This window comes from Oncorhynchus mykiss, chromosome 9 (genome assembly GCF_013265735.2).
Source record: "Oncorhynchus mykiss isolate Arlee chromosome 9, USDA_OmykA_1.1, whole genome shotgun sequence".
Lineage (NCBI taxonomy): Eukaryota > Metazoa > Chordata > Actinopteri > Salmoniformes > Salmonidae > Oncorhynchus > Oncorhynchus mykiss.
Window position 1 is genome coordinate 61,927,309 of NC_048573.1, and position 15,668 is coordinate 61,942,976.

Here is a 15,668-nt window from a genome sequence, read left to right on the forward strand (position 1 = left end):
TTATCATAACCATACAGATAATAAATCCTAATTTCTAAATTTCCCCATATTCACTTACTCAGTTTATTAGGTACACCCATCAAACCCCTCTTTGCCTCTAGAACAGCCAGAATTTTGGGGGGCATTCAAGAAGGTGTCAGAAAGTTTCCACAGGGATGTTGGGCCACGCTGATGTGATGGCATCACACAGTTGCTGCAGATTGGATGGCGATACATTCATGCTGTGAACAGCCCGTTCCAATTCATCCCAAAGATGCTCCAATGGGTTGAGGTCTGGGGACTGCACAGGCCACTCAAGTAAACTGAACAAACTGTCATTTTCAACATAGACAAACCTTATGTAAAATATGTTTACTTTGTACATTTGAAACCATGTCAGATCTTCAATGTTATAAACACTATCAGAAGAAAAAATAGTCTGGGCAGCACCTCCTACTGGAGAGCTGATCTATCTACAGCTATTAATTTGGTCTCCCAAACAGGATTTTAACCAAGCCCTGCTTAGCTTTGATAATTGTGACTGACTACTACCTATGTGCTATCGTGCCATCTGTGCCACTGATTTAGTCTGGCTTTAATTCCAGTTTGTCTACAAATTAGATTCTTGGTTGAGATGGAGACATCAATCCAACATATCAATAAATAATTTATAGGCAAACTGGAATTAAAGCCAGACTATGTCAGTGGGACAAAAGATACATCTCCTTCAAATGTTGATTTTTGGTTGCGTTGACAACCAAACACAATTCAATATCCATTTTGCAATACAGACAGTAAATTTACATTTCTTCTTATGGAATGATATAAATCATCCATGTTCAAACTAGCATGCAAAGGTCAGAGGTCTGTGGAGACCTTCACAATTGATATAATAATTTGCGCATAATCTTGAACAGTATTGATCACTGCACTTTGTACTCACAACTGCAACCCAGGTAATTTGGTTGTGCTATTAGACGAAGCACAGTGATAACACATTAAATTGTTTGATAAATACAAAATGCCTGACATTGTATTCCCATTGGAATTTGGTTGTGCTTTTAGATGGTTGAAAACATAGTGATAACACATTGGGAATTCAAGAAACTTCTGGCTGTCTTTTTGAGTGGGTGAATATAGGTTGAAATCTCATCGATCAATGTGTCAACTAAATATTACCCACATTTCCACGTTGAAATTACTGGTGTGTCCAGTGGGCAGTGTTTGAGCATAGAGTCAGTGCAAGAGAGTCAGTTCAAAAAAGTGTCAATGCAGGTGGTCCGGGTAGCCTTGTTTTGTAGTTTTGTCTTAAAGCTTGGAGTTATTGCCTCCTACAATTCACATCACTTGAGCACAGGGCCAGGCTACACTATACATTTCATACATCATTCTTATGATCCAATGTGAAGCTCTATCTGAAGAGATATTCATAGAACATTTTGAATGAATTGAAAACAGTATGCCACTAGCACAAGAACTGAATCAAGTTCGAAAAGTATGCTGATGAATATTCATACAAGAACAAGTGGCATTATCAAAGTATATTGACACAAGTTTGATGATACCTGTTATAGACACCAGTATTTCCCCATAGAAAATCTAGCTTACCAATAAGTTGGTTTTAATGCACAGTAACTAATAAGCAACCAAATCTAGATTCTGACCAGTGTCCTTTCACATCCATTCAATTATTGTTTTATGTAGCCTTTGCATAATTTCGCAAATAATGGAATAATGGTCAAACGCTGCCAGTTTTCCTGAAGCGTTTCATGTGAAATGAGTGTGGTTCAGACAGAAGATTGAGAAAGTTTTTTTTGCATGTAGACAGAAGAGACTTGACTATGAATAGACTGTTTCTATGGACAGAATTAGATCAGCTCTATTCCACTCGATATTCTAGTTTGTCACATTATTTTTTAGAACATATTTATGAAACGTATAATTAGCGTGTGGTGAATCATATATATCCAACTATGCTATATATGGGACACTTGACCCGCAACACTCAAGAAACAAATAGCATTACACTGTAATAAAGTTTTGAAAAGTAGCCTAGTAGTAAGTTAATTTTCTTTAGGAAATAATTTTCGGTTGTGCGTGGAGCAGTGTGAAAACTAGACCAAAATCTTGTTCATGAGAAATATATTAAAGTTCAAAATAAAAGGATGTAAAAGATCACTTACATTTATCAGATGACATGTAAATATCAACGAGACGATAAGTCCAGAGACCGAGTGGATCCGCGTGCCCATTTTCCACCAACCTAGCACAGGCTGCAAATGCTGGGGAAAGGAAAATCAAGGTCCTTCACGTCTGGCCACTGAGTAATGGTTGGGTGCACCTCTTTACACTTTCTATAAAGGACAATTATTTTCTACGTCCCACACCCGGTGGGACTTCATCAACATAAAAATGATTCCTTAATGCGTTTTCTATTTAAACGAAAGAAGAAAAAAAAATGCAATCACGTGAAAGAGATAGATCACTTCGCTCCTACTTTCTCTTGCACTCCGAAACTTCGACCTGTAATGCCAACGCAAGTCACTTGGAAGTCCGATGCTATTGCGATACACGAGCCACTGCCCTGCGTAAAAGGCGGAATGGAATTCAGGGAGTTCTACTGATAGGCAGCCGTAATCCCTCCGTGAGGAGACGCCGACCCACCTAGCATATCTTTTGCTTTACATTTTTAAAACAACCCCATTACTTTAAAATGTGTTCGGCTATATGGTTAAATTAACATTGAAATGGATCATAAATTGGATTTAATGTAGAGATGAATAATTACGCGTAAACTACGCACCAATACATATACTTTCACTGTTAGTCTACGACAACTGTTGTTTACGAAGCATGTGACAAGTAACATTTGATTCGACTTTTTAAATTTAGAACGCGCACTCAGATGCACATTTATGACTTTTTAGCGCTTGACTTTGAGGCGTATCGTGCCCGCCAAAGATATTTGGAGCGCTTGACATCATGACATCATGCATCACATTCACCACCATCCTAACCAAAAGCGGTTTAGTGGAAGAGCTTTGTGTTGATACTTCACGATGTGGAAATTACTCTACCTTTGACCTTTAGACTGTAGGCCTAAATAGAATGTTTCTCCCAGTGGTTTAGGCCTACCTTGATGCTGGAGAAGTCTGAGCATCGGCGCCCTCTGTTGTTGATCTCGAATCAGTTGTTCTCGTTGCCCATCGAAGGCTTGATGACATTTCTCCACTGTATATCTGTGATGTGCATTTCTCCACTGCATGTCTGTGATGATGAATTACTGTGATTTAACAGTACATTACAATGTAGACTTGCTGTACATTGTATGCCACCTAGGCCTATATTCTTTATGAAATCAATAAGCAAAACTATCATGAAGCATGTACTTTTCTAGACCTTTTCTAATGATTTAGTGTTAGCCTGGAATAACAATTCAACAACAACAGGAACACTATGGTGATACTCTTTTTTTCCTTTTTCTTTGTTACATACATATATTTTGAAGGATACAAATTCAAATGTGTTACAAAACTCTATACATTCTTCTTAAAAATTGTAACACAAAACATTGCAAACAAGCAGATAAACACAAAAACAGCAACATCTTGTAACTCTTCTACAGTAAAATCTCACACACCCAAGTAATTCTCTGCAGCTGCCACCACAACATCTATCCTCTGTGATTTACGTACCATTCCTGCGATACAGTTGACAACCATGGCCACCAACGCCAAAAACCAACCTTACTGATGTACGTTATTCCTATCACTCTCTATTTGCCTCAGCCTACTCACAGGGATCCTCTTAGGATCCCTCACCCTGGACCCATCTTCCTCTCCTACTCTCTTCACTGCCTCAGCATACAACAACTTCTGTACTACTCTGATCCTGGCCACCTCAACCTGCCTCTCTCTCACCATGGGTACCCCTTATTGATGTCACTTGTTAAATCCACATCAGTCACTGTAGATGAAGGGAAGGAGACAGGTTAAAGAAGGATTTTTAAGCCTGGAGACAATTGAGACACGGCTTGTGTATGAGGGTGAATGGCCAAGACAAAATAGGGGGGGAAACTCAGTATTAGGAAGGATGTTCTTAAAGTTTTGTACACTCAGTGTATATGTTTTTCAATAACATTCTTTGAAAGTCTTTGAACTTTACTCATGTTTTTTTGTGTTTTTTATGGAAAGTTTTCTGAGAACATTACTTGAAATAGAACCATGAGGAAACCTGCAGAATACATTCAGTTCTCTGAAAAAGCATATCTACATGTACATACTACCTCAATCAGTCTGACTAACCGGTGTCTGTATGTAGCCTCGCTACTTTTATAGCCTCGCTACTGTATATAGCCTGTCTTTTTAGTGTTGTTTTATTTCTTTACTTACCTATTGTTCCCCTAATAGCTTTTTTTGCACTATTGGTTAGAGCCTGTAAGTAAGCATTTCACTGTAAGATCTACTACACCTGTTGTATTCGGCGCACGTGACAAATAAACTTTGATTTGAATTTGAGAACATTAGAACATTTAAATAGAACATTGTGGAAATGTTATGCTGAAGTATTGAAATTCCCACAGGAGAACGTTGTTTTTTAACATTCTCTGAACCTTTTGAGAATATTCCCAATGTCAAACAAGTTGGAGAACTTGCCTAGAACATTACCTAAAATTAAACTAAATGTAACGATGTTTGAACTTTTAGGAAACATTCTGTTAAAGTAAGGAAAACTAACCCCCCAAAAGTTCCTTAAATGGGCTGAGAATGTTCCAAAGCCAAGCAACTATCCTGCACCATCCCAGAACGTTGTGGGAAGGTTATATGTCAAATAACCATGGGACAACCGGTCTCACCAAGCTCTAAGAAGTAGAACGATAATTAAGAGTTTAACCCTGGCATTTCAGCTGCAGCTCATTCCACTATGTTTCCACTCCCTCTCAAAAGCTAGGCTGCAACAACACTGACCAACACAACGAGATTTGTATTTTCATGTGTATTAAATGGCCTTAAACAGGGTAGTTACATAGGCATGTATGGTAAAGCGTAGTACTATGTAACTACAGTATGTTTACACTTTACCTGCATGTAATGCATATGCATTAGCCACTGTAATATGGAACAAAAGTTTTATTTAATCCAGATGCCAAATCTGTAATAAATTGCATTGCACATCCCATGACATTAACACAAACATACAGTACCAGTCAAAAGTTTGGACACACCTACTCATTCAAGGGCTTTTATTTATTGTTTTACTATTTTCCACATTGTAGAATAATAGTGAAGACATCACAACTATGAAAAAACACACATGGAATCATATAGTAACCAAAACAGTGTTAACAAATCAAAATGTATTTTATATTCTTCAAAGTAGCCACGCTTTGCCTTGATGACAGCATTGTAAATTGTGATCTGTTCTCAGGTTAGAGCTTGCTCCTCTGCTTCTCTTGGATTCAAGAATGGCAAAGGATTATTTGTGTTGCAGGCCTCAGAAACCACAATGCTGTGATTTGGAATAGAAATAAAAAATAATTCACCATTACAGATTGGTCTTCAAGTTGTCCCTGGAGCTGGCTTGCTTGTGGACCAAGTCAATTGGAATTGTACTGCACAGCTGTGGTCAGACATCTATGATATAAATCAAAAGGATCAGCCCAAAAATATTAAACACTTCTAATATCAATGGATTCCAACCCCTGGAAGTGGGAATTGAGGGACCCAGACGTGGATTTTCGAATTTAGTATCTCTTTCAGGAATTTCCCTTTGCATGTCGAAACATATCAATTTACTTTATAATGATCAAACTCCTGAATCCTGCTTACTGCATTTGAAAGCCACAATGACTCACAGGCATCCCCCCATACCAAAGAAATGTTGCAACGGTAACCTTTAAAGCTTAAAACAAAATTAAAATCATTAAAAAAACAGTGTACAAATATGACCAGAACACAATTACACAATACATTTTGGACATCACATTGTTACCCTAAAGTACAGCACAGCACAGCCATTCACTAAATATTCACCTGAAACGAATTCACTCAACATGGAAATGACATATTATATACCATTTATTGTCTGGCTAATAGTAAGGTCATCAACAGTCCTGATTGATATTTCGCAGAGAGCTTCTCAAGGTAAACCATTGTTTTTTTTCCACCGCAATTTTTTTGATTTTCACAATGATTTTGCATTCTCAAAAATGTTGAGTGTAAAAACAAGAAAAGAAAGAACATTAGAAAAATGTCAACAAAATTACAATCTTGGTACTCTTTGATCACATATCCAAATAAACATTGATAGAGAAAATTCTAATTGTTTTAAAAGGGCACATGAAGACACAATTTCCTGAGAGTGAAACTCTGTGTTGTCATGACACGATTGGTCTCTGGCAGGGCAGGGCTTGGAAGTAGAGAAGTTTGCGTAGAAAGTTAAAGGAACCAGGCATCTGTTTGTAGAGGCCGTTGGCCGTGTATTCTGAAACTTCATGGTTTACCTGAACACAAACAACATGGAAAGCTTCATAAGAGGATATACTTTAATATAATTAAAAGTAAATACAGCAGTATTTTAAAAAGACAACAAACTCACCATCATTAACATGGTGACCAGGTCATCGGTGGCAGCATTCTCTTCCAACATGTTATCCAGTGTCTCTACATACCAGGAGCCAGCCTGGGTATCTCTCCAGGAGACGTAACCTGTACAAGTCACACCGACAAACAGCCATCAGAGCGACAGACACACTAACAACACTTTCTGGGATTGATAACCACAAAGATTTACTGTATTTGACAGAAACACACACACACACACGCACACACACACCTGGGAAGGTGGAGTAGGACACCAGTATGTTGCTGGGTGTGGGTAGTGTGGCCTTTGCGTCTGGCTCATCAGACTTAGTGCTCAGAGAGTCACTGCTGGAGGACATAGGCATTGCGTCTGTGTGGTCACCTGTTCCTCCAATACAAGGCCTCGCCTCGTCAGGAGACACCTCAAAGCCTGTGTCTCTCTCACCTGCCAGTCCACAATGTACAGAACATTATACAAGTTATAACAAATGACTCCAGCCATTCTGGGTTTCTCAAACGAGAATCCTGTGTGAGGACTGACAGAGCGAGACTAGTTCCACTAGACACCAAATACTTCCTCCACTGTCGGAGATGTAACCCAGTGTACAGACTATTTTTTCAACACCTTCATAACATTGTTATTACAGTGCTGCATAAGCAGTAGTAAGTAATAACTAAGCATGAGCAACTATTATAGCTAGTGAAGTTGCCTTACCTCCCCCACAGGCCTGGATGAAGAAGATATTTGGCTTGCCCTGTAGGGAAAGACAGTTCTGACCATTCAGGTAGTTGGTAATGTGCTGAACTGGGACATTGGGCCCATCCACTCCATGCACTGCACCGGGGAAGCGATTGTTACACACTTGAAAATATGCAATGAAATTGAATAACATTATTAATCTCCTGAAAGACAAAAATGCTTACACTTTCTATGCATTTGTAAAAGGATAGAAAGAGTCTTACCTCCGTCCCATGTGATAACATGATCCCCACACAGCAGTCATACTGTGAATGATCCTTCTTGGACAAAGCCGAAAGCTCCTGCTTTATTTGCTGAAATATAGTGATTAATGTAAGCATTGGATCACTTGGCCAGTTAAACATGAATATTTATAAACTAAACTAGTAGGCTAAACAGGAAGGTAGCTGGAGACATCCTCACCTTTTGTTTCAGGTTTCTTTTGACAAGAACAATAAAGTTCAGAGATTTGAATCTTCTTTCCAGTTTTTCACAGTCTATGTTGGACCCTGTGCGCTTACTCAGCTCCGACTTAGGCTCAAAATCGACATTGTTTATGATCAGGCAGTGTCCACAGGGGTTGGCATCCATCTTATAACTCTGAGAGAATATGAAAGTAAAGCATGTAAAGATTCCACAGTATATCCAAACAATCAGGGAACTGGTTGGACTCAAATTTAGACTTGTTGCAATCTTGACTAGGCAAGATACAGTATACAGAGTATGTGGAAATATCACATTTAAATAAGTATTCAGACACTTGAATCAGTACTTTCTTGAAGTATCTTTGGCAACAATTACAGCCTCGAGTCTTCTTGGGTGTGGTGCTACAAGCTTGGCACACCTGTATTTGGTGAGTTTCTCCCATTCTTCTCAGCAGATCCTCTCAAGCTCTGTCAGGTTGGATGGGGTGCGTCGCTGCACAGCTATTTTCAGGTCTCTCCGGAGATGTTCGATCAAGGATATTCCGAGACTTGGCCCGAAGCCAATCCTGCGTTGTCTTGGCTGTGTGCTTAGGGTTGTAGTCCCGTTGGAAGGTGAACCTTCGCCCCAGTCTGAGGTCCTGTGCACTTTGGAGCAGGTTTTCATCAAGGATCTCTTTGTACTTTGCTCCGTTCATCTTTCCCTTGATCGTGACTAGTCTCCCAGTTCCTGCCGCTGATAAACATCTCCACAGCATGATGCTGCCATCAACATGCTTCACCGTAGGGATGGTATTAGCCAGGTGATGAGAGGTGCCTGGTTTCCTCCAGATGTGACGCTTGGCATTCAGGCCAAAGAGTTCAATCTTGCTTTCATCAGACCTTAATAATCTTGTTTCTCATAGTCTGAGAGTCCTTTAGGTGCCTTTTGGCAAACTCCAAGCGGGCTGTCATGTGCCTTTTACTGAGGAGTGGCTTCTGTCTGGCCATTCTACCATAAAGGCCTGATTGGTGGAGTGCTGCAGAGACGGTTGTCCTTCTGGAAGGTTCTCCCATCCCCACAGAGGAACTCTAGAGCTCGGTCAGAGTGACCATCGGGATCTTGGTCACCTCCCTGACCAAGGCCCTTCTCCCCCGATTGCCTTTCCAAATCATGTCCAATCAATTGAATTTACCACAGGTGGACTCCAATAAAGTTGTAGATGCATCTCAAGGATGATCAATGGAAACAGGGTGCACCTGAGTTCAATTTCGAGTCTCGTAGCAAAGGGTCTGAATACCTACACAAATAAGGTATTTCTGTTTTAAATTTTTATAAAATTGCCAAAATTTCTAAAACCTGTTTTCGCTTTGTCATTATGGGGTATTGTGTGTAGATTGATGAAGACAATTGTTTATTTAATCCATTTTAAATAAGGCTGTAACAGAAAAAAATGTGGGAAAAGGGAAGGGGTCTGAATACTTTCCAACGCCCTGTTTATAGCATATTGTGTGTTATATTATAAGTTAAATTCAACATAACTGAGATACAACAATTCCTTTAGAGAGTACTGTCAAAAACAACAATAGGGAACGGATGCTTAATTTAGCCTACAGTAAATAGAACCAAAAGGCAAGATAACTTACCTGAATACTGTCACGTCTAACTCTTCCTGTTGCCCTGGGTTTTCCAAACTCCCTTTCAGGGGCTGTAGTAAGCATGGAATAAACATGGAATAAACATCACCACATTTATACTTGAATATGCAGACTCAAATTCCTTACAGAAAATTGATGTGAACACTTACAGTGGCAAGAAGAAATGTGTGAACCTTTTGGAATTACTTAGACTTATGCATAAATTTGTAATCAAATTTTATCTGATCTTTATCTAAGTCACAACAATAGACAAACGTAGTGTGCTTAAACTAATAACACACAAATTATTGTATTTTTCTTGTCTACATTGAATATATAATTTAAACATTCACAGTGTAGGTTGGGGAAAGTATGTTAACCCCTAGGCTAATGACTTCTCCAAAAGCTAATTGGAGTCAGGAGTCAGCTAAACTGGAATCCAATCAATGAGACGAGATTGGAGATGTTGGTTAGAGCTGCCTTGCCCTATAAAAAACACCCACAAAATTGGAATTTGCTACTTACGAGAAGCATTGCATGATGTGAACCATGCCTCGGACAAAAGAGATCTCAGTAGACCTAAGATTAAGAATTGTTGACTTGCATAAAGTTGGAAAGGGTTACAAAAGTATCTCTCTGTTTAGACGGTTATCTAGTTGGATCTGTATATGTTTCAAATCTTCCCTTTACCAATGCAGATTAATTTACCTACGCATCCCGTCAGACATATGTGTTCACCCTGACTGTTGTTGTTGCTTTCCCGACAGAGAACATGGCAAGAAGAACAAGGATGTGTTTGGCATTTCCTGATATAGTGGTTGTCTGTCTGCTTCTTCTGGTTCGCTTAGTGGAGACAGCCAATGAAGTAGACCCATACAATATTCTTGGAGTGACCAAAAGTGCAAGCCAAACTGAAATCAAGAAAGTGTACAAGCGCTTAATTAGAGAATGGTAAGAACATTACTTACTCTTTCTGTTCTGGGTGTCAGAACTCATATATTTAGCACTAGACTATTGACTGTTTACAACAATGAATGGCCGAATTGATGCATTGTCTTTCCTTTATTTCTGTAAGGCATCCTGATAAAAACTAAAATGAAGGCGCTGAAGATCTTATGAGGTAAGAGTGTATCCAATTTTCACCAGCATCAAAACTTCAGCAGCCTATTGTTACTTTCTTTTTACGTTAGTTTATTTAGTAAATATTTTATTAATTTTCTTAAAAATGCATTGTTGGTTAAGGGCTTGTAAAGTATGCATTTCACGGTAAGGTCTGTTGTATTCGGCGCATGTGACAAATAAAATTAGAATTGAAATGCATTATTCAGAAGGGAATTCCCCACCCTCTGGTAACAATATCCATGTGCTTTCTACCCAAACTCTTTAAGATCTTATCCAACGAGGAGAAAAGGGCCAACTATGACCGGTATGGACAGACTGATAACACCCAGCCATGGTCATGGTCATGGTCATGACCAATTCTACTTCGATGAGTCCTTCTTCCACTTCCCCTTCAGCAACAAGGGCAGCCAGGAGTTTGCTGACAGCAAGTACGCTCTGCACTTCAACCAGTATGTGAATGACGTGGTGCCAGACAGCTTCAAAAGACCGTACCTGATCAAAATCACCTCCGACTGGTGCTTCAGCTGTATCCACATTGAGCCAGTCTGGAAAGAGGTTGTTCTGGAGCTGGAGGCCTTGGGTAGGAAATGACGAAATGCATTACCCAAATGAAAGTTACTCAACGAATTCACCGTTCATATGACATAATATTACGTTCTAGTAATTTAGCAGACACCATTATCCAGAGCAACATACATTCAGTGCATTCAACTAAAGTAGGTACAATAACCATAGTGAGTCTTTGTATGGCCGATTATGTGTGGTATGTGTTAGGTGTGGGGATTGGTGTGGTGGACGTTGGTTATGAGAGACGTCTGGCTAATCACCTCGGTGCTCACCGTACCCCATCCATACTCGGTGTCATCAACGGGAAAGTGACCTTCTTCCACTACGCTGTGGTGAAGGAGCACCTGAGGCAGTTTGTGGAGGACCTGCTCCCTCAGAGACTGGTTGAGAAGGTAAATAACAACAGCAGTAGCAAACATGATTTTGCAAATTCACAATTCTTTTTTTGTGTGTGTATGTTTCAGGTTACAGACAGGAATGACCTTCAATTCCTGAACAGCTGGCATGAGCAGAACAAGCCGCACGTGCTTCTGTTTGACCAAGTGCCTGTAGTCCCACTCTTGTACAAGGTAAGCCATTGTCTAGACTAGTCAGTCTGGCATCAGTTTAAACTACCTCTGAGAGAGCTGGTCTGACTATCACTTATTGACTTCCTCCTGGAACATAGGTCATCGACAACTGCTTTCTGATACTTGCTTACAGGTTTTTTTTCTCATCTTCCGTAGCTGACTGCGTTTGCCTATAAGGATTATATTCAGTTTGGGTAGGTGACCAGGGTCTCTCAGATACTCCCAACCTACTGAAACAGTTCAACATTAACACCTACGCCCCCACCATGCTGGTCTTCAAGGAGAGTATAGACAGGCCTGCAGACATTATACAGGTAGTTAGTTACTAGACAGTTATCTAGATTTGACTACTTTTCCACCAGACAGTTTAATTTAATTGTTAAATAGCATTTGAATACCCGAGTAGCATCTGTATTACTGATGTTTATTGATTATATTTAGAGATGCTGTTTTTGTTGAGGTGACTGTTGTTAATTCAGCTGATTAGAAACAGGGCATTTTATTAATATCTCCATGTTGTTGTTCTCTTCTTCTAGGCTAAAGGAATGAAAAAACAAGTCATTGATGAATTCATATTGAACAACAGGTTTCTTCTTGTCCCTCGACTGGTGAACCAGAAACTGTTTGATGAGCTTTGTCCTGTGAAGCAGCTCCACCGACGCAGGAAGTAACATACTGATGCCCTTTGTGAACTTACAATTTATTTGTGAACATACAATTTCTGCACAGCCAGGTGACCTGATTGATTATTTTACTTCTATAATGGAGGCATACACATTTGTGTGTCATGCGGCACTGTAGAAGATTCAGCACACGCTAAAGGTTTTAGTGCTGCAGAACAAACACTAATGTCCCCAAACATCTGCCTTTCAGGTACTGTGTCCTGCTGATCACTGGTGATGAGGAGTCCTATACCATAGGAAACCAGGCCTTCATCTCATTTGCCTATACCAACACTCAGGAGGTGGTGAGATGTTCCTATGCCTACCAAAGACTGCATCAACCACTGTGTGATACTCTGCTGAAGACCAAGAACAGTACACAGCCACCACAGGTACATTTATGCCATATTGAACATGAACTCCTTGGATTTTTTGAGAGCTTCTTGTAGAAGTGTCTGTATAATGAGCCACATACACACACACACACACACACCTCTCTCTATTATACTTTATAAAAATGTAAAATCACCTTTCCCCAATACTATAAGCTCATGTGGAAGTGTGTTCATGTGTGCCTGCATGTGCTCGCTCCGCAGGTGTTCATCCTGGAGCATCGTAACGCGGCAGGAAAGTTCCTGTACAAGGAGGTGGCGGGCGGTTGGAATGGAACCGATAAGAATAAACAACGTCTCTTGGATGAGCTGCAGAGGCTGCAGAAAGACCCCTCCATCCTCAACCAAGACACAATGCTGCCGGAGCTCAACAATGAGTTTGCCTCTGTGGGTTGAGTTCCTCACTACTGAAAAGTACTGTATGTAAAAGAACAAGGCTGCCATACTTTATTATCTCTGAAGAGCAAGGATAATGATGTGGTAATTAGTACTGTGTCCAGAAATAAGATACTTTTTGGAATGTTCTTTTGTAGGATTCCAAACCTGCAATGGTTTTTTCATTTTTATGATGGGTAATGCAGTAAGTGTGTTCATCAGTTAATGACTAGGCAGTAAATATGTTTCAAATTCCAGATGTTTCTCATTCGATGGATCTATACAGCTTATGATTACCTCACTGAAATCATTGATGATATTATTCACAATAATTGGTAAGTTAACTCTTATTCTCGATGTTAGGTAACAACATATGGAGATGTGGACATAATAAAATTGCCCATGCCAATTCAACAGATCTTTCAAATAATGATAGTTCTTCAGTTGTTTGCTTGATGTTTTAGTCAAGAACTGCTTATGAGTGTTATAATCAAGATTAGTGTTAACACAATTTGTCACTAGCCCACCTTGTATTTAGATATATCTGTAATATGTTTCTGCAGCCGTGAGATGATGCCCCTCCTGTCGTTGATATTCTCTGCCTTATTCATCCTGTTTGGAACTGTGGTGGTTCAGGCCTTCAGGTAAGATGGAGAACCAGTGATTCTGCGACTCACACGTATTTCCTTGGGGGAAACTGCTTGTTCAGATTTATCGTTCTGCTTTGTGTGATTTCAGTGACTCTAGTGAAGACGGCAAATCCAAACCGAAGACAAAGGACGGAGCTAAGGCAGAAAATGGATCACCGGGTAGCAGCAGCACCTCAAGGCAAGACATTTTCAGCTTCAGTGAAAAGATTTAAGCGGTGACTGAAATATATATATATATTTTAGCTCTGACATATTTTAGGGATTGTAGTTATCTTTTCAGTGATGTCGATGCAATAAAGACAATTGAGTGGTTCTATGCTTATCATGTTTTTGTAATTTATAGTCGCCCACTGAAGAAAAACTTTGTGGAGGTGACGGAGCTGACCGACATCACGTACACCAGTAACCTGGTGAAGCTGAGACCAGGCCACATGAACGTGGTGCTGGTGCTCACTGACGCCTCCAAGAACGTCCTGCTCAGCAAGTTTGCCAAAGAGGTCTACTCTTTCACTGGGTGAGCGCATGATCCCACATGGTCTGGTGTTTTGAGGGCACCGTATAGCTCCGCATTGACATGATTGGTTGACAGTAGGTGGGGGCGGGAGGTCCTGTATAAATACAAACTCGCTTCCTTGACAACTTCTTTCACAATAGCTCTGCAAAGCGCAAGAAGTATGAATATCCTGACTTCTGCAGAGGCAGTATTGCAGTAAATGCTGTATGGCCACTGCAGACGTCGGATTGACCATGCAGCGCCATTTAGGGGTGTTTTTATGCACGACATGAAGCGGAGTGCCTGGAATACAGCCCTTAACCGTGGTTTATGGGCCATATACCACAAATCCCTGAGGTGCCTTATTGCTATTATAAACAGTTTGCTAACATAAATAGAACAGTAAACAAGTATTTTTGGGCCATACACGTGGTGTATTGTCTGATAGACACATGGCTGAAATGCTGTTTCAGCCAATCAACATCCAGGACCCAAACTACCCACTTTGTAATGGTGTATATAGTGATACATAGCATTGTACATATAACATGAGTATTCATTTGTGAGTGTTGTGGAAAGCTGCCTCTTTGGGGGGTTGGCAGAATCCAGCAATTATAACATATTTATAACCAACATATCATATCCTTTCTTTTTGCCCCTAGGAGCCTGACGCTCCACTTTTCCTTCTTGAACGTGGACAAGCACAGTGCATGGATGGAGACGCTTCTGGAGTTCGCCCAGGATGCCATGCAGATAGACACTGACGAGGACGATGGCGCCCGCCACAAGATAGACTACACGGGCTACATCCTGGCACTCAACGGCCATAAGAAGTACCTCTGCCTCTTCAGGCCTGTCTACACTGGGGAGGAAGGACCTGGGGGCGCCACTGGGGGAGGGAGAAGGTCTGGGTCCAGAGAGGACCACCCACCACGCAGGTCTGTGCCCAGGTCCCGCTCCACTGCCACACTGCAGATCCACCACAAACTGGACCACCTGGGGCTGTGGATGGAGAGGCTGATGGAGGGAACCCGTCACAGGTACTACATCCCTGCCTGGCCTGGCCTGGCCTGGAGAAGATCACCGCCCCCAAATAGGGGGGGGGGGGTAAGAGGACGCCTACCGAACATCCTGACTTGCGAGCAAAACTTTTGTGAGGTTTGAAATTAATTACATGCAAAGTTAGGATTCAGGCCTAAATAGACACGTACCAAAGCTACCTGTGTCTAAAAGCCAAGATTCCAAGGTGTCCTCATGGCAATGTATTCAGGGGGAGGCTAATGTCTGTTTTGAGTGCATGCACTGGGACATAGTTTGAAGAAATTACTTTCAATAGTGAAGTTGGCTTGACTCATTGAGACAACTGGACTACATTCATCTGCCATCTCATGTTCTGCTGGAGATAGCTAGAGCTGTCTTTTTTGCACTTCAGATATTTATTTCTTACAGAAGTACTTTAAAGTAGGATCGATAGAGAATACAGAATATACAGAATATAGT

The 15,668-nt window shown here is 40.6% G+C and overlaps 2 protein-coding genes and 1 pseudogene across 18 annotated transcripts in view; 1 reads left to right on the forward strand and 2 right to left on the reverse strand.

Annotated features, from left to right (window-relative positions):
- hspg2 (heparan sulfate proteoglycan 2) overlaps positions 1 to 2,557 on the reverse strand; it is a 200,218-nt gene extending 197,661 nt beyond the window's left edge. For 13 of the 17 annotated variants that reach the window (XM_036988585.1, XM_036988594.1, XM_036988584.1 and 10 more), the window contains exon 1: positions 2,163 to 2,557. In XM_036988585.1, coding sequence (XP_036844480.1) covers positions 2,163 to 2,231 — 69 coding nt within the window. In that variant the 5' untranslated portion in view covers positions 2,232 to 2,557. The remainder of the gene's footprint in view (positions 1 to 2,162) is intronic. The other 4 variants (XM_036988596.1, XM_036988591.1, XM_036988598.1 and 1 more) reach the window with 2 other exon arrangements.
- A 2,949-nt stretch (positions 2,558 to 5,506) lies between these two features.
- On the reverse strand, positions 5,507 to 9,422 carry LOC110533029 (caspase-9). Its single transcript, XM_021617155.2, has 7 exons — positions 9,348 to 9,422; positions 7,723 to 7,899; positions 7,517 to 7,613; positions 7,276 to 7,416; positions 6,814 to 7,005; positions 6,577 to 6,686; positions 5,507 to 6,481 (listed from the first exon to the last, which is right to left on the reverse strand). The coding sequence occupies exons 1-7, from the start codon at positions 9,420 to 9,422 to the stop codon at positions 6,356 to 6,358; spliced, it is 918 nt and encodes a 305-aa protein (XP_021472830.2). The 3' UTR covers positions 5,507 to 6,355.
- A 688-nt stretch (positions 9,423 to 10,110) lies between these two features.
- On the forward strand, positions 10,111 to 15,332 carry LOC110531232 (annotated as a pseudogene).
- The last annotated feature ends 336 nt before the right edge of the window (positions 15,333 to 15,668 follow it).